This window comes from Nicotiana sylvestris, chromosome 11 (genome assembly GCF_000393655.2).
Source record: "Nicotiana sylvestris chromosome 11, ASM39365v2, whole genome shotgun sequence".
NCBI classification, from domain to species: domain Eukaryota; kingdom Viridiplantae; phylum Streptophyta; class Magnoliopsida; order Solanales; family Solanaceae; genus Nicotiana; species Nicotiana sylvestris.
Window position 1 is genome coordinate 124,578,846 of NC_091067.1, and position 27,164 is coordinate 124,606,009.

Genomic DNA, 27,164 nt, shown 5'->3' on the forward strand with positions numbered 1-27,164 from the left:
GAACATCCAAAGCAAGTGGTCTCTTACCGATCGGAATATAAGCAAGACTGCCCATACTAACTGACTTCCTACTCAAAGCATCGGCCACCACATTGGCCTTTTGCGGGTGATATAAGATAGTGATATCATTATCTTTCAACAACTCCAACCACCTTCTCTGCCTCAAATTCAACTCCTTTTGCTTGAACAAATACTGAAGACTCTTGTGATCCATGAACACCTCACATGCCACGCCATACAGATAATGCCTCCAAATCTTTAACGCGTGAACAATGTCTGCCAACTTCAAGTCATGAACCGGATAGTTCTTCTCATGAATCTTCAACTACCGCGAAGCATAGGCAATGACCTTGCCATCCTGCATCAATACCACACCAAGCCCAATACGAGATGCATCACAATAAACTGTATATGGCCCTGAACCAGTGGGCAAAACCAACACTGGTGCCGTAGTCAGAGCTGTCTTGAGCTTCTGAAAGCTTGCCTCACACTCACCCGACCATCTGAACTGGGAACCCTTCTGGGTCAACCTGGTCATCGGGGCTGCGATGGATGAAAACCCCTCCACGAACCGATGATAGTAGCCTGCCAACCCCAAGAAACTCCGAATCTCTATAGATGATGCTGGTCTAGGCCAGTTCTTGACCGCCTCAATCTTCTTCGGATCAACCTAAATACCCTCTGGTAATACAACATGACCCAGGAATGCAACTGAACTCAACCAGAACTCACGTTTTGAGAACTTAGCATATAACTGACTATCCCTCAAGGTCTGAAGAACCACTCTAAGATGCTGCTCGTGCTCCTCCCGGTTGCGGGAATAGATCAAAATATCATCAATGAAGACTATCACGATTGAATCCAAGTAAGGCCTGAACACTCAGTTCATCAAATCCATAAAAGTTGATGGGGCATTTGTCAACCCAAATGCTATTACCAAGAACTCGTAATGCCCGTAAAGAGTGCGGAAAGCTGTCTTAGGGACATCGGATGCCCGAATCCTCAACTGATGGTAGCCAAATCTCAAGTCAATCTTCGAGAATATCTTGGCACCTTGAAGCTGATCAAACAAATTGTCAATCCTCGGCAATGGATACTTATTCTTGATTGTAACCTTGTTCAACTGCCGATAATCAATACACATTCTTATCGAGCCATCCTTCTTCTTAACAAACAATACCGACACACCCCAAGGCGAAACACCCGGCCTAATGAAACCCTTCTCAAGCAAGTCTTGCAACTGTTCCTTCAACTCTTTCAACTCAGGCGGGGCCATACGATACGGCGGAATAGAAATGGGCTAAGTGCCCGAAGCCAAATCAATGCAAAAGTCAATATTGTCCGAAGGGAATACCTCAGGAAATTCACAAACAACGAGCACAGAATCAATAGAAGGAACCTCAACACTAGAATCATGAACATATGCCAAATAGGCCAAACACACCTTCTCGACCATGCGTCGAGCCTTCACATAAGAGATAACACTACGGGTAGAATGACTAGGAGTCCCTCTCCACTTTAAACGAGGTAAACCTGGTAAAGCTAAGGTCACAGACTTGGCATAACAATCCAAGATAGCGTGGTAAGGTGATAACTAGTCCATCCCCAATATGACATCGAAATCAACCATGTCCAGAAGAAGCAAATCTATACAAGTCTCAAGACCCCCAATCACGACTATACATGAACAATGGACTCGATCTACCACAATAGAATCATCCACAAGTGTAGACACATAAACAGGAGCACTCAAAGAATCACTATACATGACCAGATACGGTGAAAAATAAGATGACACATACGAGTATGTGGACCCTGGATCAAATAACACTGAAGCATCTCTATCACAAACCAGAACCGTACCTATAATAACTGCATTGGAAGACTTAGCCTTGAGCATGACTAGAAGAGCATAATATCGGGGTTGGGCCCCACCACCCTGAACTACATCTCTGGGACAGCCTGCTGTTGGCTGGCCTCCACCTCTAGCGGCCTGAGCTCCACCTCTAATACCTCTACCTCCACCTCTATCACCTCTACCCACACCTCTAGCTGGTTGGGCGGGCTGTGGAGCACCTGGTACCTGAACCATAGCACGAGAACCATGATGCTGAGAGCTACTCGGTGCTCGAGGGCAAAACCTAGCAATGTGACCCATATCACCACAAGTGTAGCAAGCCCTCGGCTGCTGAGACTGCTGGCCATGACGACCTAAATGACCACCCCGAAAACTCTGGAGTGGCGGTGCACTAATAGGAGCTGGTGGTGCACTGTAGGACTGCTGATCAGAATACTATATCTGAGGACCACAGCTACTTGAAGCACCGTGAGAAACCTGAAGTGTTGACTGAAAAGTCCTAGAAGGATGGCCTCTACCTTATGAATCCCTACCTCTAGACGAGGTGCCACTAAATTGGCCTAAATGAAGGGGCCTCTTATCCGACCCGTGACCACCTCCCTATGACAGAATCATCTCCACTCTACGGTCCACATTGGCTGCCTCCTGAAAACAAATCTCACTCCTAGCCTCCCTAGCCATCTGAAGGCGAATCGGCTGAATAAGACCGTCAATAAACCTCCTTACCCTCTCTCTCTCTCGGTGGGAAGTATAACAAGGGCATGACGAGCCAAGTCAACGAACCTAGTCTCATATTGGATAACAGTCATAAAACCCTGCTGGAGGCGCTCAAATTGCCTCCGATAGGCCTCTCTCTGAGTGATGGGGAGAAACTTCTCCAGAATTAGCTGCATAAACTGCTCCCAAGTCAAGGTTGGCGATCCGGCTGGTCTAGCTAAGCAAAAATCTCTCCACCAAGTCTTGGCGGATCCAGATAAGCGAAAAGTAGCAAAATCGACCCCATTGGTCTCAACTATCCCCATGTTCCTAAGAACCTCGTGACAACTGTCTTGATAATCCTGGAGATCCTCAGTAGATGCACTACCGAAAGTAGTAGTGAAGAGCTTGGTGAACCTATCCAACCTCCACAAAACATCGACAGACATAGCTGCTCCATCACCGGTCTGAGCTACCACACCCGGCTGAACTGCTCCAACTGGTTGAACTACTGGAGTCTGAAACTAGGGAGATACCTGCTTCGGAGTGCGAGTAGCAGGAGTCTGGGCTCTTCCTCCAGCCTGAGAGACAGCTGATGCTACAGGAAGCAAGCCTGCTCGGGTGACACTCTCCATAAGGCCCACTAGTCGGACCAGAGCATCCTGAAGAACTGGGGTAGCAATAAACCCCTCTAGGACCTAAGCTGGGCCCACCGGAACTGCTGGGGCCGGAACCTCGTCATCAAAGTCAACCTGAGGCTCCTCCACTAGTGCTGCTGTTCGGGGCTGAGCTCTGCCCCTACCTCGACCTCGGCCTCGCCCTCTGCCCCTCGTGGGAGTTGCTGTTGGGGGCTTGGGCTACTGGTCAGGGGATGAGGAAGCGCGTGTCCTCGCCATTTGCGAAAGAACAGAGTAGAAATTCAATTAGCATTGAGAAACCAAACCGCACGACAGGAGAGAATAAATGTGAAGTTGTTTCTAACTCTGTAGCCTCTAGGGGATAAATACAGACGTCTCCGTACCGATCCCTCAGACTCTACTAAGCTTGTCTGTGAAGTGTGAGACCTATGTAACCTAGAGCTCTGATACCAACTTGTCACGACCCCGATTTCCCACCCTCGGGAGTCGTGATGGCGCCTACTAATGTGAGCTAGGCAAGCCAATCATTTAACTACTTATTTCATTACTCAATTATTTCTTTAAAACAAATAAAAGACGATAACATGAAAACAACGGAACTTTAAATAATTAAGCGAAAGATAACAACTAGATATCTGAAATCTGCATCTATTACAACTCTTAAAACCTAAAGCACCCAAAACCTGGTGTCACAGTGTCACAGACGGTCTATGATTTACTACATACAAAGTCTGAAGAAAATGACAATACACTGTTTCTGAATAAAAGCAAAATGAAATAGGAAATAGGAATAGAGGAGACGTCAGGGCCTGCGGACGCCTGTAGGTCTACCTTGGATCTCTGCGTGGACTGAAGGTAGCCTCCACACTACGGTCTAAAAGCTTCTCGGGGATCTGCACATAGTGCAGAGTGTAGTATCAGCACAACCGATCCCATGTGCTGGTAAGTGTCTAGCCTAACCTCGGCGAAGTAGTGATGAGGCTAGGACCAGACTACCAAATAACCTGTGCAGTTCAAATACATATACAACGGAAAGATATACAGAAATAACCAGTCAATATGGGAGGGGAAGCATACTATGGGGAGATAACAATTTCGAATAGAAAGACATCAAGTAATGAAAGAAATATAACTCGGATATCAACAAAGAATCAGAAATCAACAAATGCACGGTATCACCCTTCATGCTTTTACTCTCTTTCCTCACCATATAATCAATATAATCAGCACGGAATGATACATCGTACGACACGACATCACCCTTTGTGCTTTACACTCTTTCCTCACAAAACAAACAATGTACGACATCACCCTTCGTGCTTAACACTCGTTTCTCACAAAACAAACAATGCACGGCATCACCCTTCGTGCTTTAACTCTCTTCCTCACCTAGACAACAATCACAAACAATAGGGCAAGGGAACAAATGAAATTGCAATAAAAATCCCGGTAAGGGAACAACATCAATATTATCAACATCCCGGCAAGGGAGATAACAAATAAATCAACAATAGCCCGGCAAGGGTGACAACATAATGATCTTTTCTCTTTCTCACTTTTGCTTCACTATTCACTTCACAACTCGAGCCAATGCTTTAGAGGTTCAATTATCACTTATACTTTCACAATTCGTTATACAACTTGAGCCAATGCTCCTCAAGGTTCATAGATCACAATTCCTTCCACAACCTTTATACCACAAATAGAAACTACCACTAAGGCATGAAAGATACAACGAGGTCATGATAATCACAAAATAAAGACTCACGGACATGCTAGACACCAACGTATAGATACTCGTCACCATGCCTATACGTCGTACTCCACAATTACCACATAGCAAATAGGACTCAAATCCTAATCCCTCAAGATAAGGTTAGATCAAGCACTTACCTCGATGCCACAAACACAATTCACGATTCAATTATAGCTTTACCCTTGATTCCATCACCAATTCGCTCGTATCTAGCCACAAATTACTTAATTACATCAATAAACGCTAAATGAATCAATTTGAATGCATGAAAATGAATTTCCCAAAGTTTTGCCCAAAAAGTCAAAAATCGCCCCGGGCCACATGGTCAAAACCCGAGGTTAATTACCCATTCTCCTACGAACTCAAATGTATAATTTATTTTGAAATCGGACCTCAAAACGAGGTCCCAATCCCCAATTTTTGAAAAACCTAGGTTCTACCCAAAACACCCAATTTTCCCCATGAAAATCATTGATTTTGAATTAAAATCATGTTAAAAGATGTTAAGGAGTGAAGAAATGAGTTAGAAATCACTTACCAACGTTTTGGAGAAGAAATGTTGTTTGAAAAATCGCCTCTTATGTTTTTGGGGTTTTGAAAAATGAAAAATAACTGAAAATCCCGTCTAAATATACTCCTCTCAGATTCCTTGTGCGAACCACACAAAACCAACTGCGGCCGCATAGCCGCTCAGACTCACTGTGCGTACCACACAAAATCAACTCCGGCCGCACAACCTCTTGGACTCACTGTGCGGACCGCACAAAATCAACTGCGGTCGCACCGTCACCAGTGAACCTGTGCGGACTGCACAAGATCCACTGAGGCCGCACAACCACCAGTGCGGACCGCACTAGTAGGTTCAGAGAGCTGTAGTTTTCTGAACCTCCAATAGCCATATTTAAGCCTAAGACACCCCGGAACCTACCCGAAACTCACCCGAGCCCTCGGGGCTCCAAACCAAATATACACACAACCTCAAAAATATCCCACAGACTTATTCGTACGATCACATCATCAAAATAACATATAAAATCATAAATTAAACCTCAAAACTCAACATTTTCATCAAGAACTCTCAAAGTTCATAACTCTCCAACCGGAAGTCCAACTTACGTCAAATAAACTCTGTTTTTCACCAAACTTTACAGCTATCTTTCAAATACTATAACAAATTTGTACTGGGCTCCGGAACCAAAATACGGGCCCGATAACAATGGGTTCAAACATTAATTCTTTTCTTTATTTCTTAGATAATTCAGTAAAACAATTTCTTTAAATTAATTTCTAAGGCTTGGGACCTCGGAATTCATTTTCGGGCATGCACCCAAGTCCCACGTTTTACTGCGGACCTCCCGAGATCGTCGGAACACAGATCCGGGTCCGTTTGCTCAAAATGTTGACCAAAGTCAACCATAATCAAGTTTTTAACTTAAAATTTCTATTTCTCATATTTTCACATAGAAGGCTTTCCGGATATAGGTACGAAGCACGCACGTAAAACAAGGTAGGGTAAAAAGGAGGTTTTTAAGCCTCGTAACACTGAATTCACTTGCAACACAAGTGATGACCTTTTGGGTCATCACAATCTGTAAACTTAAAGTTATTTCCATAGTAAATGTGTTTGTTTCAATATCCTAATAGTATATTTATACACTTATATGTTATTGTTTGTACATAATGTACATCAAATATAAATTTAAAATATATCACATATATATACGTAGTATATGTTTCAAATGTCAAATACACTTAAACTATATATTGATCACATCAAGTATTTATAATTATACATTAAATATACATAATACATATATTGAATATGAATATTTGTTTACGTTATGTATACAAAATTATACTCTGCATAGACATAAAACGGTTCGGTATAGGCAAATATACATAATATATTCATTATACATATGTATATATTTATAATTACATTGCAAAAAATATATCACATATGTATATATACACTTTCAAACATGGAATAAAAATGTGAATTTTCTCAGACTTTATTTGATATAATAATGAAAAAGGGGATTCTAAGAGGGGGAACTTTCATAAAAATGGCAAGCACATATTAATGATGGGAGAGAAATAGGGATAAATTAGTATGGTTCAAAACTAAACATACATGATTTTGAAAAAATGTTGTAACTGTAAATGAATTTGCTCTTTTTGGAGTAAAACAAAAATAATGATCTTTATTTAATAAATAATTGACAATGTAAAAAACCCACTTATTATCTGTCTATGATACGGAGAAAGAAAGAATCATCACAGGTTAATAATGCGATGAATTTAGAATTCCTATACTCTTATTTAGTTTTGAGTACGGGAATGAAAAATTTTGTTACAGAAAATGCGGTTAGAAACCAAACATGGAACTTTAATTTAGCCAAAAAAGTAGGACACGCATTTAGAAAGATATTTGTTGCATGGGGATGGGGGTAAAGTCTCTTCTTTTATGGAGATGTCCTTAGTATTGGAGTTGCGACTGAAGATTCCCTCTATCTTCTCAGATGGCATACCGCATAAACAAGCAAAAGCATATGGTAAAACCTTAATTTCTCAATTTACCCCACACATTTTACCACGGTAAGAGTAAATCTTTTGCTCCTATTTACTTGTCATTTTGATCTTCTGCTCCTATTTACTTGTCATTTTGATCTTCTGCACCCACTTTAATAAAATATTAATTAATAAAAAGATTAATTATTTAACTAAATTATCTTTATCTGTATTCTTTGATCTCTTAATCTTCTTACTTCTTTAATTTGTAGGATATTCATTAGAGTAGTAAGTATAAATTGGAGAAAAAATAATAAATCATTTAGTCTAACAGGATAGAGCTTACATATTTGGACAAATTTAATGATTTTTGCTTAGACTTTATATTTGTATTAGGTATTTGTTATATATATTTAGTTGCGAATCAAATAACTAAAAAGAAAGAATGAATTTGATGTCAAATATAAAACTTATAAATTTCAAATCATGACAATAGACGTCTCTAGTTTGAGGGGTTGTATAATGGTCGGTGGGATGCAAGATCTTGATATGTTTTGATATTTTAATAGTAATATTTCGGTCCTTAAAAATCATAAAATCCAGGCGTTAAATAGAAAAAAGTGCGCGCTATTTTTTGCCCACGCACCCCTCAACTCCCCCCCAAAAAGGAAAGAGTACGTATCTTATGTTTTAGAACTATACAATAACTTACAGTTACAGAGCAGATAGCTAGCATCTCACAAATTGGAAGAATCAGAATTTGGGTTCCTCTATGAAAACCTAGGGTTTTTTCTCCTTTTCATCAAGGTAAGCTCTAAACTTATAGTAAACTCTTGTGAAATTGGGCACTTTTTTATGTTATCAGTTCTCTCTCTATTTTTCAAATATTGCGTTTCTTCTTATGATTACATATGCTTCAAATTTATAGTTACATGTATGTTTTAGGAATATTGCTGTTGAATATGCGGAAGTTGTTTCTTTATTTTCTAGAATTTTGCTCGTTATATAATAGCTATGTGTATTCATTTTGAGAGCAGATTGTTTTTTGGAATTGGGTTTGATTGCATATTGTTGTTGGGGAAAAAGGCTTCTCAATATATATCTGGTCATGATTATATTATAAACTTTGTCTAGTGAGGTAAGAATTCGCTAACTTTCTCCCTAATTATATAAACCGGAGACAAAAGAAACAATTTTTTGGATATGGTCGTGATTGTATTTTAAAACAGGTCTCAGGTTTGTTCTCCTCTATCGTCAAAGCTAAGTTTGTACATTGATTTTGGATCCTCCTGTTGTGTTATTTTCCTTTTCCTTGTTCTCTTTTTGTGGATAAACATGGTGTTATCAATCTGACTTTTATATAAGATATGGACAGAACAACAATCCTAGAAATATTTTGCTCGCAAATTTGGTGGGTCTCAATGCTGAAGAGTGACTTGGTCTGCTACGAGGGAAAGAAGTGAAAATCTATGTGAAGTAAAAGAGGAAAGCTTGACAACTGCTACTAAGAACCTAACAGAATGTTTATACATTTGGTTACAATAACAGTAGGCTACTGACCATGGCTAAATGAAATATCAAGGAGCTGATTGTGGAAACAACGATCTTGTCCCGAGTTAATGGAAATTGGTTTTAATTGCAACAAAAATTGTAAGAACTAAAAATGAAATAAAAGGTGAGCATTACTGTTGACTAATTCTATATTGTTGATTCAGGATAGATTCTTTGAGAATTAGAAATGAATATCACTTTCACAGGCTCCTTGTACTAGTCAGGGGCTTCTTCAGGTTTGTTATTCCATCACTTTTGAGTTTCATGACAATGCTGTATTTTTTTTTCCTTCGTCTAACATTTTTCAAGTATGTTTGTTTGTCTATGTTCATTTGCTTGTGCATATGCTCTTGCTAAGGGATTGATGCACTTTGCTTAGAGTGCAAAATGAATATTTGGGTCTCTCTCTCCGCTACATTACAGGCGGACAAAAATTATTTTGTTGGAAAAACATCACTAGTCTTTTAACATTGGTAAACACATTATCTTTTTTATGTAGGAGTAAATATTTTGTGTGCTGATGGTATTTTAACTTTATTTAGTAACGAACATACTTTAAATATTTTGTGTGCTGATAGTATTTTTTCTTTATTTAGTGTTGATGGTATTTTATGTAGGAGTAAATATTGCTATTACTTGCTATCAGTGCTTCTTTCATCTTCTTTAGTTGAGGGTCTATCGGAAAAAGTATCTTTACATCTTCCAAATATTATTTCTTGTTAATACATTTAGGTCGTAATGCTCTGGGTGTGTTGTTGTTATTTCAATCCTGATTTGTCCATATCTCTGCAGCTGAGAAAGCCTTCTCATCCTAGTTGCAGCATTCCCGCTGCAATAAATTGCCTTGCAACTCTGTTGAAGGAACCTATTGTTCGATCTTCATTTGTTCAACCTGACGGAGTGAAGCTGCTTGTTGCTTTAATAGCACCAGCATCTACTCAGCAGTCCATTCAGGTGCATCTTTACACAAAATCTGCCACATGTTAAACCTACTTCCAAATTCTGTAATTTGTTCTCGAAGCATTGGGAAGTGACTGTTGAGTTGGTTATCATTTCTTTCCATGTATCATGCGACTCCCGTAATTGTTGACAAAAAGTTTAATGCTTCCATCTTTGACCTGCTTACCATACCTAGGCCAAATTATAAGAAGTTCCTCTACAACTTTTAACTATGATGTATTTGACTCACTTTTCTTCTTTGAAACAGCTTCTCTATGAGACGTGTCTCTGTGTCTGGCTTTTGTCTTACTATGAACCTGCAATTGAGTACTTGGCTACTTCTAGGGCCCTACCTTGATTGACAGAAGTTGTTAAAGGTTTGACAAAGGAGAAAGTGAGCTATTCTGCTGCTATTTGTTCTTATATCTTTTCCACTTGCTATCCTATGTCTTAAACTGAATGTAGCGGCTCTACTTTGGGCATGCCTAGAAAGAACTTCAGTAAGATAGAATATTTGGCTATACATTCAAAAGTTTGAACAATCCTATACTTTCTAACTTGAAGTTATGTATACCTATCGAGTGGTTTTGAGGGGTGGAAGCAGCATCAAAGGAGATGCTTGCCCATGTCTCAAAAATAGTTAAAGTGCTAGTTGGCAGCACTTTTCATATTGACAAATTGCTGAACTATTTTTTCTTGTTGAGGTAGCTTAACAATACTCTGTTTTCTTTTGTTGTATTAGGTTTAGATGAATCCATCAAAATCTTAGAAGTTTGAAATGGAATCAACTTCGAAGACTGTTAAGCATTCATACGTTGCACCTGGCGCCTTAGCAAGGGGACGCGGGCAAAGCTTCAAAACTTTGGGCTCGGTAAGAGTAAATGCTGAACAGAGACTCCCGATTGGCAAAAGTAAAAATCGTAATGCAGCAGCTTCTTATCTGAACGAGCTAGCTCAGAATAAGAGTCTTGCACCTCCTGGTTTTGATCCAGTAGAAGATGATATTTCCCTCCCGCAAGAAGTTGAAGTGATGCAAGACACTTAGAGAAACGAAATAAGTATTTCACTTTTTCAAATTGTAATATATTTTTTTGTTGTTATTGCAGTGGCACTTTTTTATTGTTTGACTTAAATTTGAAATTAGCAGGTCCATGTGAATCTGAAAAGGCAAAAAAAGCGAGAGGAAAGAACAGGTGTAAAAATATTCTCAAAGTTGGAGAAAAGTTGAGCGTCACTTTCTACCACAATCGAGTTGTTGGGAAGAATTCAACCTCATTTGTGAGACACTTAGGTATATTAGTTCGTGACCGTAATATTTGCCCATTGCGGGTACACTCATGGGCGGACATCGAAGAATATAAGCTGGACCATATGTGGGAAGCTGTTACTGGAAGAATTTAAAGTATTACCTTGTTGTTTTGCCTCTCCTTTTCTTCTTTCACAAATGAAAAGAAAATACTAGTGACTTTACATCATTGCATCTATCAAGTTCTTTTTTCTGGTTTGTAAGAATTCAAAAAGAAAATTAAATGAGTAGAAACATATAGTTTATTGTGCTTTTTAGAAAAACCCCAATATCCTACTTCTTCTGCATCATAAATTGAGAAAAATATCCATTTATCTTTAGCATCCAAAGATAAATAAATAAAAACATGAAATTCTTCCTCACTGGGCAGGAAGTGAGACTTAGGGAGATGAACAAGCAATTGTGTAAGATAAGTTTGATGTGCTTGTAATGACACATCAAACTTTCTTGGGAAAACTGTATGAGATAAATTTGACTTCACTCTCTGCAGTCATATCCAATTTTTCTTGGATAAGTTATAGATGGTGTACTCTCATTGAGAGTAATTCAACTATGGCCTTGCAAGACATACCGAATACCACTAGGAATAGTAAGCTGAAAGTAGAAATTCATCAGCATATTGTCTTCTATTTCACTTATAGTAAGCTGTCAGTTGGTACAATGTTAGAGTATATTTCAGGTAACATGATTCTTTATAGTTATTTTAGGAGACTTGATTGACATTCGACATTACTTAATACTGAATGCCACTAGGAATTCTATATGCAGAAGTGGAAACTCCTCAGCATATATAGGTGCAGTCTTTTAGTTTCATTTACAGTACGCATGTAGGGACCAAGCTGGAAACTTGTCACTGATACTTTGCCTACCAAATTTGTCAATTAGTAAAAGAAGGCTTTGCTGCTAACTCTTATAGCAGCCTGCTTTCCTACAACAGATAGAGTGGAAATGTATATAGAGAATGTTGTGCTTGTTGTACAACCACTAATGAATATGTGCCTTCTCCTTTCCATAGAGTTTTTCTCATTTATTAACATTTGTTCCTTAAGATTCATATTGTTTTGAGTAAACTATTTTTTTGTATTATTTGGTGCATAAACTGATCGACCAATGATAATCTTTGATGCTTTCATTCATTTAGTCTTTAAGTTAGAGTACATAGAGAAATGATTAAGGATAGCATCCAAAGATCAGTTCCGTTATTGAGTAATAATTAAGATCCAGAATGAGATTTTTCCTCCTAATGAAAGTATTTGCTAGAGATGGAAACCGACAAATATAAATAACACATCTATAAATCATATCGATGAATCTGCTCTTTTCTCTTGTTGTATTGGAAATGTTCATATAAGATCAAATTATGATGTCGAGCATGTTTTCACATTTAATAATCACGTCATCTTAAGAGATAAATTAATTTGTTACTAGTAACTCTTAAATATTTTATTTTATATTGTTGGTTCAGTTTTTCATTTTTGTTTATTTAAAACTTTTGAATTACATGTTTGATGATATCATAGAACAAATTTGATAGTGCTGACATAAATGGTCAAAGAGATAATGTCTTGAAACATATGAGAAGGTTATGGAACAATTGGAGAGGATCGCTGCACATGATTTTGAAATCTAAGCCATTGCGCGATGTTCTAATGGATGTGCCAGAGGGGGTCGACAAGAGTGATTGGGAATGGTTGGTCAAGGAGCACTTCTTATCTGAAAAGTTTAAGGTATGGCTTCATAAATATTTATATCATCTTAATTTTTTAAGCGGTAGACTACACCTTCTATTTTTTGTTGTTGTTATAGGAAAGAAGTATGAGAAACTCAGTGAATAGGTCTAACTTGATTATGCCTCATCGTACGGGTAGCAAGCCTATCAGAGAGATTATTTATGAGCTGGTAAGTAAATCATGCTATTGTATTAAGAAACCCCCTCTTTGTTTAAAAGAAATTGTTTGACTTGTTTATTTAAATGCAAAGGGAGGCAAAGATGGTAATCCACCAGATATGGCGACTATTTTCTTTGAGACTCATAAGAAGGACGATAAGCTTGTCGAACCTAAAACCAATGAAAAATATGTATGTTGATTGATAAATTTCATTTTACACCTTTTCTTTTATCAAAGTATTGCATTATTTGAAAGATTATAATCTTTTAGGCTGAAATTCAAGAACTGGTACAATCCGAGCCGTCTCTTACAAATATTGAGGTTGTAGAAAGGTGCTTTGGACCTCAATGCAAGAGCAATGTGGTTGGATTTGGGGGGTGGGATAACCGCTAAGGAGTTAAAAGGCGGTAATTCCTCTAAGGCTGCACTGTTGGATGAGCTGAATGCAACTCGAAAGGAAAATCTATTCCTAAAAAGACGCCTTGATAACTTGGAGAATACAGTTGCACAACTTGCAAGCACGTACTCTGGTCAGCCTTTATCAACACCATCTTAAACTGAACCAGATACAGGCATTTGAAAGGTTAGTAAGCTTTTATCAACTTTTTACAATTATCACATGTCATATTCATTTATTTAGCCACATTATCACTTTCTATTGCCATGTCTTTCTTTTATTGTATAACTTGTCACCTAACAGTAGAAGATGTTCTGCCTTTTACGGGAAATTAAGTATATGTATGAAGATTAAGTTTGTGTTAAGAGAAAAAGAGGTTAGTGGCACTGCCGCTTCAATTAGATTAAATTAGAATTACGACATCACTCAATTTTCATGCAATGTAACTGCAGAAAACTAAAGTGTCATGGCATCATTTGATTCTGAATAAAAGATTAAATAATCCCTGTTATCTGTATTTTGTCTAAGATTAGAAAGCTTCTTGGAACTTCAGGATTAGAAAGGAGCTAAATCAGGCTGAGAACCTTAAATTCACCTAGCACACCCTGGGTTCCAGGATGACCTGATATGCTACGGTTGAGATCAGCTTCTGAGATACACACATAGGTGCCTTCTCTAGCCTTTTCAGGTATGATCAATAATTGCCATAAATATATCAGCTATACCCCAGAAGGTTAAAATGGAGAGAACACAAAAGGATAACTTAACCTTGTGCTAATCCTAAATGTCTAGAACAAGTATGCAAAACAAGACAAGTCCACTACAAACTTTTTAAATCCCAAAGAAAAAGCTAATTAATCATCAGACTTGTAAATCAATACATACTGGAAACTCCATTTAGTTGTTATCAATAGCCTTGCACCAACTCTCGGTATCCCTGTATCCATATTAAGGGACCTAGGCAAATCAACTGCCTCAACATGCATTCTTGATTTATTTACCCGAGTTCATATAGCATAGGCAAAGCAACATATCTTTTCGATCTACTATAACTCATCATGAAGAAAGCAATGCTTAGTAAAAAAGTGTCCTATTTACTTTAGATAATTGGCCTCCTCCACTACTAAATTAGGTTTCTACTTCATCAGGTACACAATATATAACCCGAGCTCAAAAATGGGTACCACAACATTTGAGACCCTAAAGACATTGTTAGCATAACCTTTCCACCACAGAGCTACCGGTTACTTGCACAATATTTTCTCTACTCAGAAACAGCAAATTATTGCACTATTGTTTCCTCTTTCTCAAGTATAACTGCAGCATAACAATAGAACCCAAAGATAACCCACAGTTTAAGAAATACTATCACGTCTTTCAAGACCAAAATGATTTCATGTCATATGTCTTTTTAGCAGCTTAAGTGGCTAAAAGGAATTGTTTCTTGTTTGATATTTTTTTCTCAATGTAATTATGTGTACTGATATGTTTTGTTTGCTTTTAATAATTTCTGGTTTAGGAACTTATCTCTTTATTATTGTTGTTGTCTCCTCTCCACCCCCACCCCTACCCCCACCCCCACCCCCTATACTATTAGGGGAAAAAGGAAAAAGGTGTCAACAAAAACATATCATCACCGGAGATGGTGCTTACATTTGATTGTGGTTTAGCTATTTTTGGAACTTTTTAATCAAAATTATTTGAACTGCAGAAACTTTTGTGTCTTATGCTTTTGATTTATAATCGCCAAGTTTGATTTATTTACTCCAGTTGTTCAATTAACCTGGTGTTTAAATTTATTCATTTATTTTTTTAAATAAAATAGTTAGAGAAGTTTTTACTATACTGACATGAGCTTGTTCTTTTAACAGATTAAAAAGTTGAAGAATGAAGTGTCATTGAAGAAAGTACAAAGCAAATTGATGCATATTAGATTTTATAGGTTTCTTAGTGGTTGTGTAGGGATGTTGTCATTTGTACATATGTTGAAATTTCATTCTGTCTTTCAGGAATTGATAGTGATAGTGAGAAGGTCATACAGTTTAGATGGGTATATATTCTAGTAATGTGTTATTTTACTAGTTCTTTCTAATTGACAGATTAATTTTATGTGAATACATGTTTTATTTATTATTTTTTCTGATGTGTGTGTAAAATTCTATGGAATAACAAATATTATTGCGCAAACACAGGGAAATTTTTATGAATTATCTAATTGTATTTATTAAAATTTCATATTAGCGAAGAAAAATATGGCCTTTACAATTATTTAATGATTGGATTGTCAGATTGTGAACAAGTATTAGCAAAAAAAATGGTTGTTAAAAATATTATCGTTAAAAGTAACATACAATTAACGAAAGGGAACTCCGGTCGCTAAAAGTAATTATAGTAATCGAACTTGTGGTTGTTTTTAAAGAGCTTTAATGACCGGATGACAAATCAACGAAGGGAAAATTCAGTCGCAAAAGAGTAAGAATAACGACTATAAATTACGTTGTCGCTAAAGAATCTTTAATGACCGAACTCCAATCCGGTCGTTAACTTTAACGACGGCGCATTTAGTGACCGGCGACGACCAGTTTTTGCCCGGTCATTAATGACCTGTAACGACCATATTTGGGCTTTTAATGACTGGATTTTCAGTCGCTAAAAATCGCTTCTCTTGTTTCGCGTTTTTTGTAACTTAAATATTCTTTTAATCTTACTTTGTTAAATTTTTGATAAGTAAATATATGTTTAGTAAAAATATAAAAAATTAACAAATATATTATCTATTAAAATATTCTTATGAGAGAATTTTCTTAGTAACACATAATAGTTATTTTTTTAGTTGTTTGACAATAATGTTACGTTGATGTACACTTTCAAGGTCAACCGAATTTAGCAATTAAACATAAAAATAGATATGATACCTAAATAATAATAATAATCACTTCACATTCGAAAAGATATTTCAATTTAGTAGATCTTAACATATGATATGAATATGAAAGAATAAAGAGATTGACGCATTTCAGTAACACTTGATGAGAAAGTGATCATACATCCCATTATTTAAGGTTAATAAATATGGAGCACTTTATATACTATTAAATATTATATCCCACAAGATAATCCCAAATATTTCTAGACATTTTTTAAAAGAAATTTTTATATAAAATCTTAAAAATTTATATAAAATTTATATATTTATATGTCGGTTTGGTTCGAGTTTTTTTATTCAATACCAAACCAAATCTAGTCGGGGTTTTTAATCGGTTTGATTTGACTTTTCGGTTTTATTCGATTTTCCGGTTCGGTTTGTACACCCCTAATTGGAATTTAAACCAAATTGACAAATTCCAAACCATGATCACATATGACCCAAATGTCTCATGAGTCATGAGCTCAACAGTTGCAACATTTTTTTTCTTTCCCTCTTTCTTCCAACGATAGGTACATGTCCCTTTTTTTGGTTTTTCATCCGAAATTCAGTATTGTATTGAGGCTTGATTACATCGAGATTTGCATGGACAAAGTTCACATTGAAGACTAAAGCACTCTTCAATAAATGTGAGTTTATACTCAGAATTCGAACTCGATATCTCTTATAAAGGGATGAAAGAATTCTTACCATTTTCGCAATCTTTATTGGTGACAAGTACATATCAATTTAATCATATTGGGTCTGGAATATAGGGAGATAATTGGTACTACTTCCTATGGGCTAGATTATCTGTCTTCTAATGTTTTTGTACTCTGCTTAAAAAGACACTTAACAACATTAATCATAATAGTATTTGTGTAAATTGTCCTTTATGATCTCTCCTAAAGCGTCTTAATTAATATTTTATAATTGGAAAAACAAAGGAAAATCTGGAGAAAAAAATTTATAAATGGCTTCTTGTTTTTTGTTTTCTTCTAACAACCAGTATCTTGAAGCAATTTTATTTGCCAAAAATGATTAGTAGTAATACTCTGCTCATATTCACAAAGAAGAGAATAAAGTAGAAGAGCATTAAATTTATCCAATATCCATAGGTTAAAATACGGATTTGATAGAACTCAATAACTTTAATTTAAATTATGTATGTGTTGAGAAATCTACTTACGTATAATGCACTATGAATCCAAAAACATAAATGAATTATGAGTTTGGAGCCAAATACGGAATCGCTTGAACTCAAACTTAAAATTCTGAATTCGCCTCCCTAATAAAAAAATTACCTAATTGATCAGAACTAAGCACATGACTTTACATGTTCTTCCTAATTAAATTTAAGTAAATGTTGGTTCCCAAGAGAGTGGATCCTGCCATTAATCCTTCATGTTGCAATAACTAATTAATGGGATAATTATGTGATAATCTGGTAAGAATGCACTGATGCAACCTAATTAACAACACCAAAACTAGATATTTGTCATCTCAAGGTGGAACTCCCACCACTTTAATTGGTTGCTTACATGTGGGAAGCAAATGCATCTCTAGTTTTTAGAAGGCTTCCATTTCTAATCTTTTCATAGGCTAAAAAGACATCAAAAGTTCGAAATTTTTTATTTTGTGCCTCACACATCTAATGCTAGTTGTCTGAGACCTCTTTTTTGTCATTACAATTTTGTGGTTCCAGAATTTTATGGGCCTAAATATATAAGATATGAGTTCATAAATATGTGACATAAAAAAAGATCTCGTACAACTAATATCATTTGTGTTGTGATGGGAAACAGTTGTCTGCATGTTCAAAAGGTTGACTTAGCTTCTTGATCTTGTCAGCCACTATTATACATTGATTTTTGGAGTCTTTAAACTTTACTTGGACCACTACTCCTTGACAAGGACTAAAGCAAAGGAAAGAACACACTACCTCTTTCCTTTTTAACCCAATATAAATTCGACATACTTCGTGCATCAACCTGTCTTCTTCTTCCTCAATTAGAAGATTTGAGTTTGAGTGGCGAGAATTGAAAACCTCTTAATAGAAAAAGTTTTCTCCTCTAATAGATCAAACGCAACACAAATATAAATTATTCAAACCAATAAATTTCAAATACCAGAAAAAACATGCACTCAATGGTGTTGTAACATGAGCGTGGACAATATAAAAAGGACGACTGTATATGGGGCCAGTAAATAAGGTATTCTGTGACTTCAATATTAGGGGTGTACAAAGGAAACCGACAAACCACACCAACCCGATAATTCGAGTCAAACCGAGAAAAAAAATTCGACTATGGTTTGGTGTTGAAAAAAAATCCGACCATAATTGGTTTGGTTTGGTTTTAACTAAAGAAAGTCAAACCAAAACTAAACCAACCCGACATTACATATATAGAAATTTTAGATATATTTAATATATAAATATACTTATTGTGATGTAATTTATAAATATTTCTTAAAAATTTTCATAATTTTAACTTTTAATGTATTATTTCAAGGTTGGACTTAGAACTTTTGAATGCTCCAATAAATTTTATAGCCATCAATATTAGTAAATTAAATAATGCTAACAAAAGCCCAAACCAAAATCAAATCAATACTAATGCTAACAAAAGACATTCAATTCTATATTACGAACGTGAATGTATTGAATATCTATTTTTTGTTTTGCAATAGTTTAGATAAAAATACATAACCTATTTTTATTTTTCTTTAGCGTTTAGTCATGTAATTAATACTCCCTTATTAGTCTATTTATTTTAGCATGACTTAGTACTTTTAGATTATGTTTATTTTTATTATGGCTTTTAATTAGCAATATTTATATTACATAATTTTATTATCTTTATTGTTGAATATTTTAAGATAATGCCATGACACAACTCATATTTTGTATTATTTTCTTGGAAAATATTTTATATAGTTGTATCTTACTAGGATTAAAGAAATATTTTGAGCATACGTTATATATTTTGTTATACGGGGATTTTACCGGAAAAAAATCCGAAAATCCGAAAACCCCCGAAAAAAACCGAGATTGAAAAACCTGAGTTTTATTGGTTTGGTTTGGTCTTTAGATTTAATAACCCGGCACAATTGATTTGGTTTGATAATTATAAAATCCGAACCAACCCGACCTAATAAAATCCGAACCAACCCGACCTATGTATACCCTTATTGGGCACAAAGATTAATAGTGCACCTTTTTGCATGTATATATATTTCCCTTCCACAACCAGCAAACCCAAGACAAACACCTTTTTTTTTTCTACTCTCGTGTCCTTACACACACATTGTAACCAGAGCTCAAAAATCTGATGAAGCAAAATTTATACTTTTTGCTACTTCTTCTTCTTCTTGTTTTCATGCTCATGTATTCACAAGCATCTGCTCGTTTCTTAGCAAACAACCAAGGTACTAATTAATTAGTGAATGCTTATCTCCTTACTTTTTTTGCTTAGAAAAAATACTCGTTGATTTCTTTTCATTTGTTATTGGTGGGTACAATTTGATACTTGTATTAGTAGGAGGTAACAAATACCTAATAATTACTTAGTTAAGATGAACGCAAACTGGTCTAAACATCGAAAAGAATTACTATTGTATTTAAGCTTAATTTATTAATTGACTGAGTAAATTAACAAAAGCTTTTGAATGACTGCAGTGAAAGGGGAGGTAAAACTCCACAAAACCATTGGTGGAGATTCTATTGACAGGATAGAAACAGCTGATGGTTCAAATGTAATCTTCTTGCCTTATCTCCTTTCTTTTTTTTTTTGGGGGAAAATTATGTAGTATAGTCGCTATCATAAATAACAGCCGGCAAAAATATATATTGTTGTATACTCCCTCCATTTTCAATTTACATAATATATATTTTGTATTTTTGGCCAATGAATATAATTATTTTGGTCGACCGGCCAAATGTGTAACTTGCCCTTTTTTTGCCTGTGTTAGAGAGCTCCAAAATTTTGTTATCAAGATTAATTGGTTTTTTTTTTTGTTTACACTTTGTAGAAGTTGATGGGAGTAGAGGAATGTGATGATGGAGATGAAGAATGCTTTAAGAGAAGGATTATTGCAGAGGCTCACCTAGATTACATCTACACTCAACACCATAATCACCCTTAGAGAGAAACTGACTACTTAATAAGCACTACTTTTCTATAACCCCACAACTATTTCCCAGATCTTTTACAACTCTTAAACATAAGCGATTCAGAATTTTAACTTTATGAATTCTGGATGCTAAAAATAATAATTTACTGGGTTGTAAATAAATAATTTTAGGATTATGTTTATGGATTTTAGTACTACTTTTTCGTCCAAGAAAATCTAGTAAATATACATATGCCATGGTTGTTGGTATTATGTTTAACTTTACTTGTTTCATCCAGGAAATCTAGTGAAGTATATACCATGGTAGCATAAATCCCTCCTTGTGCTTCTGTATTTGGTCTTATTTTTATTGTTATCTTTAATTTGATCCGTATTATTTGTCTTTTAAGATTCTTCCACACCCTTTAAAAAATACTGTATAACCTTAATCATACGAGTACATCTCACCAGAGGCGGATCTATTTGTAAAAGAGGGGTCGGACCCCGTTAACTTCAATAATTTTTTTTGAATATATATATGTACTATATCTGAAGGAAAAGAAAACAATAAATGACTTGTTATATTTTAAAGTATCAAATATTTGAAACAAATTTAATTTGCTAAAAAGACTGAATTGAAACGGAGTTAGTAGAGAACAAATGAAGAAGAAGATTAAAAAGAATGGGAAATATATTACTAGTATTTAAAACATTTATGGCGTGTGGTTATTCGTTGTTAGAAACTGTGGGCGGAAGAGAAGAGTGGGATTAATTGGGGATGGCAATATCATATATTAACTGGAAAGTAGAAACTCATAATGCACGACAAGTTCCACTACCAAAAATAGCTCTACTGAGGCATTGCCATGCAGCAGCTAACATAGACTATCTCTTTATAGTTATTTAGAGTTTACTCAGAGTTGCATACAATTTGATTTGATCACAAATATATCTGAGAAGATCTAGTACGTAAGGTAGCAGCCGCTTTTATATATGAAAAGGAGTCAGAATTTAACTGAATTTGCCTTCTTCATCATACCTCATCTTAGTTATTGGATTCTCGATCTATACAATTTTTTGAATTTTTTAATACGATCGAATACATGCTCTAAGCAAAATCTATTAGCTATTTAGGTTCATCTAGACCAATACTGCCTGCTATATCATCTCGTATTCACGTAGGGTTCGGGAAAAGATCGTATGATATAAACAAAGAAACTTTGACATTCTACTTTTAATAGTTTATATTAAAGGGTTGCATCTAATATAGTCAAAAGAAATTCAAGATCTTTTTATTTGCCTAAATTTTGGTTTGTCAGAGTTATCTAATACTACATTGTATATATATATGTTGATAGTAGATACTAAGTGCCAAGAAAATAAAATGAAGTACGCGCAAGATGAATTTGCCACCACCTTAACAATATAATGGAAGGACTTTAACTATTTTCGTGATACTTATCAAAAAGTAGTAGAGCACTTTCTTCATATTTAATTAAAGGATACTCTACTTATAGATATGGCAGCTAGAAACAAGAATAAAAATCATAGTGAAGATCATGCTAACAAGATTTGCAATCCAAAATCATTAAAATACTTTAAAAATTTAGCTACAAGTGTCAGCTTGTGAATTATTCTGAAGATAAATATTGAAAGTATGCTTGCTTACTGTCCAGCAGCAAAAAGTATCAACAAATTATTGTATTTGTTATATTCTCGTTTATCTGTGGTGGGAAAGACATCTGTCTTGTTTGTGCATGTACAGAAACAATTAGAAATTTCTCCATCGTTGTTATGTTGATAAGATATCTAGGCATATAACTTTTTGATAAGACAACAAATGGTTTAAAATAAGCAATCAGAGATACCATTACAAGAAACTTGTATGTGTGGTGACTCGGATTCCACCTGTCAATATTCAATTTGGAATTAAATGACACCACCACCTCACATGACATACAACTCAAATAAGAAGAAAAAACAGCAGATAGGCTGAATATATGTCTGTGCTCTTTAAATTTGCCCGTATTTTTCATTTAAACACTTGAACTAATAATTTTAACTATTCAACATTTGAACTTGAGTCAAACTGTACCTATGCGACACAAAGTGTCTAGTATACACAGTTTGGCTTGAGTTTAACTGTTCAATATATAAGTACAATAATTAATTAATTTAAGTGTCTAAGTAAAAATCCGAACAGATTTAAAGGACAGCATATGTATTCAACCTAAAGGTGTTAAACGGGTGGGCCGGGCCGGGTTGGGTAGGGAAAAGTTGAAACCGTACGGGTTTCAAATCGGGCCGGTTACGGATTAGGGATTACCGGGCTTAACGGGTTCGGATCCATCCGGGTAAAAAATGAACCGTAAGGGTTACGGGTACAAGGGGCCAGACCGGGCCGGGTTAGTGTAATTTTTTTTTTTTTTTTGTATTTTGTATAACTATTGTAAGTTATATTAATATAAAGTAAAAATATAAAGAATACAATGAAAATGTGAAAAAATTGCACTTATCAATTGCAAGTGCTACATTTATTTCAAAATTTAAACTTACAAATTAAAAGGTTTACATTTAATAACAAGTAAATTAACGAAAAAAGAATAAATTCAAAGGTTTTGCATTGCCTTAGTAAGTTCTTCATAATCAATATGAACTGATTGACCTTCTTCTGGAGTGTTAAATTTAGATGGATTACCATGTGTTAATATATCTCCAAGTTCCTCGTCTTCTGGGCTATCAACATCTTCACGTCCTTGATTTCTTTGTTCCGATCTAATCCAATATCTGAAACATATTAAAACTTCCAAAGCATTGCTTCCCAATGAGTGACGGGTATCTCCAAGTTGTTGTCTTGCTTGGCTAAATGCACTCTCTGATGCAACAGTTGAAATTGGCACATTCAGCACGCCCCAAGCCGTAGCGGAAAGAACAGGAAATTGCTTTCCATTTTCATGCCACCATCCCAACAGTGAAAATTCTTTGTGCGAGGCTCGTTTTGCTTTTGCAAGTAGAATTGAAGTTCATCAATGTTCCTGCTACTGGTTTGAGTATTAGAAAATATAGAAAAAATATTAAAACTATCAAGGCCTTCATCATCATCCACAGTAGTAGAAGTGGTACAATGCACAGTGGGATTAACATTGGCTACATTAAGAGCAACATCATCAAATATATTTGCATATTAATTATATAATTATTGTAAAGAATCATTTAGCTTGTTCATACAAACATATATATCTAGGCTTTCATTTGGTCCAATCTCCATATAAGTATATAAAACATTGATTAATTGGTGACCAATCAGACATCTTAATAGAAGAATTTAAAACAACACCAATTAAGTAAATCAGAGGAATTGGAAAAAAATATTTTTTGAATTTTGCTTGCATTTTTTCAACAATATCCTTATATTTTTCTTTCTTCTTAAATTCAAAGAGTAGAAAAAAATTTTCAGCTATATGTACTAAAGCCATAGTAACAGTAGGGTAATATGCTCCGGAAAACTCAACATTAGATGTATAAAATTTATGTAAAAATTTAACAACATCATTAATGGTCTCCCAAGTAGTAGTTGTCAACATACGGTTTGGATCAATACAATGCGCATAGCAACTTCAGTTATTGGGAATTTATATTTGTAGCAGCATTTTAAAAATATATATGTATAATTCCATTTAGTAACAATTTCGTCTGGCATGAATCCGGGCTTAAGGTTATGCTCGGTACACTTATCCTTAAATTCCCTAATTCTAGATTGTCTATTATTTCCTTGAATAACACCAACTGCTCTTCTAACATGAGTAATATCAGTTGAAAATAAATCAAGGCCACTTTTAACAATTAAATTATAAACATGACATGCACACCTAACATGAAAAATTTCGTCAAGTGGTGGTTGGAAATGCAGTTTTAATATTGAAATTGCGACATTATTGTTAGAAGCATTATCAAAAGACATACACAATACTTTTTTCTTAAGATTCTAAAATTCAACAACTTCGCAAATAGTAGTACTTATAAATATAACAGTATGACTCTGATCTTCATCATATTTAAAAGCGATAATACGTTTTTGCATACAATAATTATCATCTATCCAATGATATTTAATTGTCAAATAATCATTTCCATTAACAGCATGGCCAATATCAGAAGTTAGAGAAACTCTACAAGGAAGGTGGCTAAACAAATAACGTATGTATGTTTGATATTGTCCATGAAGTCAAAAGATATCATATCTACATGCACTTCTAGGGATACCTTTAAATAAAGGATTATAAATCCTTTGAATATACATGATGAAGAAGCAAAAGAAAAAGGTAGACAACTCAAAGCAATCATTTTTGCTAACTCCTCACGATCCTTCATTTTATCATATTTCATAAGTCCTCCAGTAGTAGGGTTTAGAGTTGCTTGATTTCCATCCACATCAGAGCCTCATTCTATAAGATGCTCAATTCTAATATGTCTACTAAGTGTCTCAGTCCCCCCTAATTGTCCTCCACTCTTATGTTTAAAATCATCATTATAAAGTCTGCATTTAACTCTATCAATACCTTCTATTTCGCCAAAAAAATTTCAAACCTTACTTCTTTTTCTCTGATTAGTAGTCGGGGCCACAAGTGATCTACTACTAGCACCACGACTACCACCCCTGCTACCAGCTCCAACACTACTAGGTGTAAGTGGTATCTCATCTTCCATTTCTAATTCATTATCTTCTATACCGAAATCTTCCTGTAATTGTTCATAATCTATATTATTATCAGGTAATGTTTTAGTAATATGTGTAGAGTCATTTAAATTACTACCAGATACTGAAGTACTACCTCTTTTTTTATTTTCCCGATTAAAAACCTTATTACAAACTTTTTTTTGCAGCATTAAATAAATTGTGAAACTTTAATTACTAGCAAAAATTAAATATACAAATAAAATAGTAAATAAGAGAAAGAGTTGGAGGGAGTGCACCGAATTCGGTAATAAATTGAACACTTGATGATTTCGCAACTCTAATGTTACCACGAAGAAACGTCAATTTTTCAAATTTCAAATAATAAACAATACAATAAATTAAATTCCAAAAAACAAATGAGAGCCAAATGTTGGATTGCACTTTAGGTGAAGAATGAGATAATAATAATTGAGAATATGAGTTTGAGAAATGAGAGATGAGTGAAGAAATGAAGAAGAGGGGGGGGGGTGTATTTATAGTTTTTCAAATGGCTAAATTAGTAATTACAAAAAGTGTTAAATTTAAAAAATATTTGGCCCAATAAAAGGCTATTTGTGCAAAACAGTCGTTGGGCAACGACCTTGGCCCAGCAGACCGTTGCCAACGGTCAGAAAGTTAGAAGCATTAAAAAAAATTTAAAAGTAGCCGTTAAATCGGTTTGGGCCGGTCCGGTCCAGGCCGGTTAACCTGTTCTACAGTGAATTGCATTGACCGAATTTGACCGGTCCGATTAACCGGTTGAACGAAGGTGAACGGACCAACCCCCTTTACCCAATTAGCCCAGCCCACCCCACCCCCTTTGTACCAGTCAGGGTCGGTTCCGATTTCAATCGATCTGGGCTGGTTCGGAAACGAGTTGACCCGACACATTAGACACCCTTAATTCAACCTAAAAGATAGTAGTAAATTAGCTCTTTTCAAACCCACTGTGAGAACGTAATTTTTGCCCAATATATAAAATTACTCCGAAAAAATCTCAAAGAAATAACTTTAATTGTTTTATAGATTTTTAGGAATTTGTCTATATTTTACTTGATATGTTTCGTGCGTATTTGTGTCTGGTGCATTTTTAGAAGCATTTTAGATCTTAAAAAAATAACAAAAGTATTTTTCACTTTTGCATTTTTAGATTTTAATTGTATAATTAATTGCATTTATAAATTAAAATACTAAAAATACATTAGTAAATTTACATGCATTTGTTACAACAACAACAACAACAACAACCCAGTATAATCCCACTTAGTGGGGTCTGGGGAGGGTAGTGTGTACGCAGATCTTACCCCTACCCTAAGGTAGAGAGACTGTTTCCAAATAGACCCCGGCATCCTTCCCTCCAAGAACTTCCCACCTTGCTCTTGGGGAGACTCCAACTCACAACCTCTCGGTTTAGTTAATTTAGTTAATAATTAACTAAATGAATTAGTTAATTATTAGAAAAATAGGTCATTAGGTTAATTTTGCAAATTAGTTGGAATCAGGAGTGTTAAATAAATTGGTTACTCTTGAAAATTAAGGAAAAAGAAAAGAAGGAGGGCCAATTTCGATTTTCAGGTTTGCATTTGGGCCAAACTACTTAGCCCAGTTAGTTTCAAACACCCACCCTAGCCCATTTTATACTACCTGACCCGCCTAGCTAAGCTCCCAAACGACGCCGTTCAATCCCAGAATGACGTCGTTGCCTTTCCCCCTCATTAAAACTCCCCATCTTCCCAAAAGAGAGGGAACAGACCTCCCCCCCAACAAACCCTAGCGTCGCCCCTCCCTCATCTAAAAGAAAAGACCCTCTCCTAAGAATAAAAACCCTAGCCAGCTGCCCCCTCCTTCCTCTCCAAACGACCCCCTTCTAAAAATCAAAACCCTCAAA

General features: G+C 35.4%; 2 protein-coding genes across 15 annotated transcripts; both read left to right on the forward strand.

The window, feature by feature from the left end:
- The first annotated feature begins 7,416 nt into the window (after positions 1 to 7,416).
- Positions 7,417 to 15,681, forward strand: LOC104228961 (uncharacterized). Of its 14 annotated transcripts, XM_070162542.1 has the most exons (10): positions 7,417 to 7,546; positions 8,174 to 8,266; positions 8,835 to 9,964; positions 10,218 to 10,343; positions 10,692 to 11,007; positions 11,097 to 12,982; positions 13,062 to 13,154; positions 13,236 to 13,334; positions 13,415 to 13,727; positions 15,413 to 15,681. In XM_070162542.1, the coding sequence occupies exons 6-9, from the start codon at positions 12,830 to 12,832 to the stop codon at positions 13,535 to 13,537; spliced, it is 468 nt and encodes a 155-aa protein (XP_070018643.1). In that variant the 5' UTR covers positions 7,417 to 7,546; positions 8,174 to 8,266; positions 8,835 to 9,964; positions 10,218 to 10,343; positions 10,692 to 11,007; positions 11,097 to 12,829; the 3' UTR covers positions 13,538 to 13,727; positions 15,413 to 15,681. The 14 variants fall into 14 exon arrangements, with proteins under 14 accessions (XP_070018643.1, XP_070018634.1, XP_070018633.1 ...); XM_070162533.1 differs by having other exon boundaries at positions 8,174 to 9,964; XM_070162532.1 differs by lacking the exon at positions 7,417 to 7,546 and adding an exon at positions 14,095 to 14,229 and having other exon boundaries at positions 7,697 to 9,964.
- Positions 15,682 to 19,707: 4,026 nt separating this feature from the next.
- On the forward strand, positions 19,708 to 20,953 carry LOC104228960 (putative phytosulfokines 6). The gene is made up of 3 exons (XM_009781517.2): positions 19,708 to 19,875; positions 20,126 to 20,202; positions 20,479 to 20,953. The coding sequence occupies exons 1-3, from the start codon at positions 19,779 to 19,781 to the stop codon at positions 20,590 to 20,592; spliced, it is 288 nt and encodes a 95-aa protein (XP_009779819.1). The 5' UTR covers positions 19,708 to 19,778; the 3' UTR covers positions 20,593 to 20,953.
- Positions 20,954 to 27,164: the final 6,211 nt, after the last annotated feature.

Bases quoted from the DNA above. Each gene is read 5' to 3' on its own strand.
- LOC104228961 (XM_070162533.1), top strand. From the start codon at position 12,830: ATGAGAAGGTTATGGAACAATTGGAGAGGATCGCTGCACATGATTTTG. The intron at 12,983-13,061 runs GTATGGCTTCAT...TTGTTGTTATAG, and splicing joins TCTTATCTGAAAAGTTTAAG to GAAAGAAGTATGAGAAACTC. The intron at 13,335-13,414 runs GTATGTTGATTG...ATAATCTTTTAG, and splicing joins CTAAAACCAATGAAAAATAT to GCTGAAATTCAAGAACTGGT.
- LOC104228960 (XM_009781517.2), top strand. From the start codon at position 19,779: ATGAAGCAAAATTTATACTTTTTGCTACTTCTTCTTCTTCTTGTTTTC. The intron at 19,876-20,125 runs GTACTAATTAAT...GAATGACTGCAG, and splicing joins TTTCTTAGCAAACAACCAAG to TGAAAGGGGAGGTAAAACTC. The intron at 20,203-20,478 runs GTAATCTTCTTG...TACACTTTGTAG, and splicing joins AAACAGCTGATGGTTCAAAT to AAGTTGATGGGAGTAGAGGA.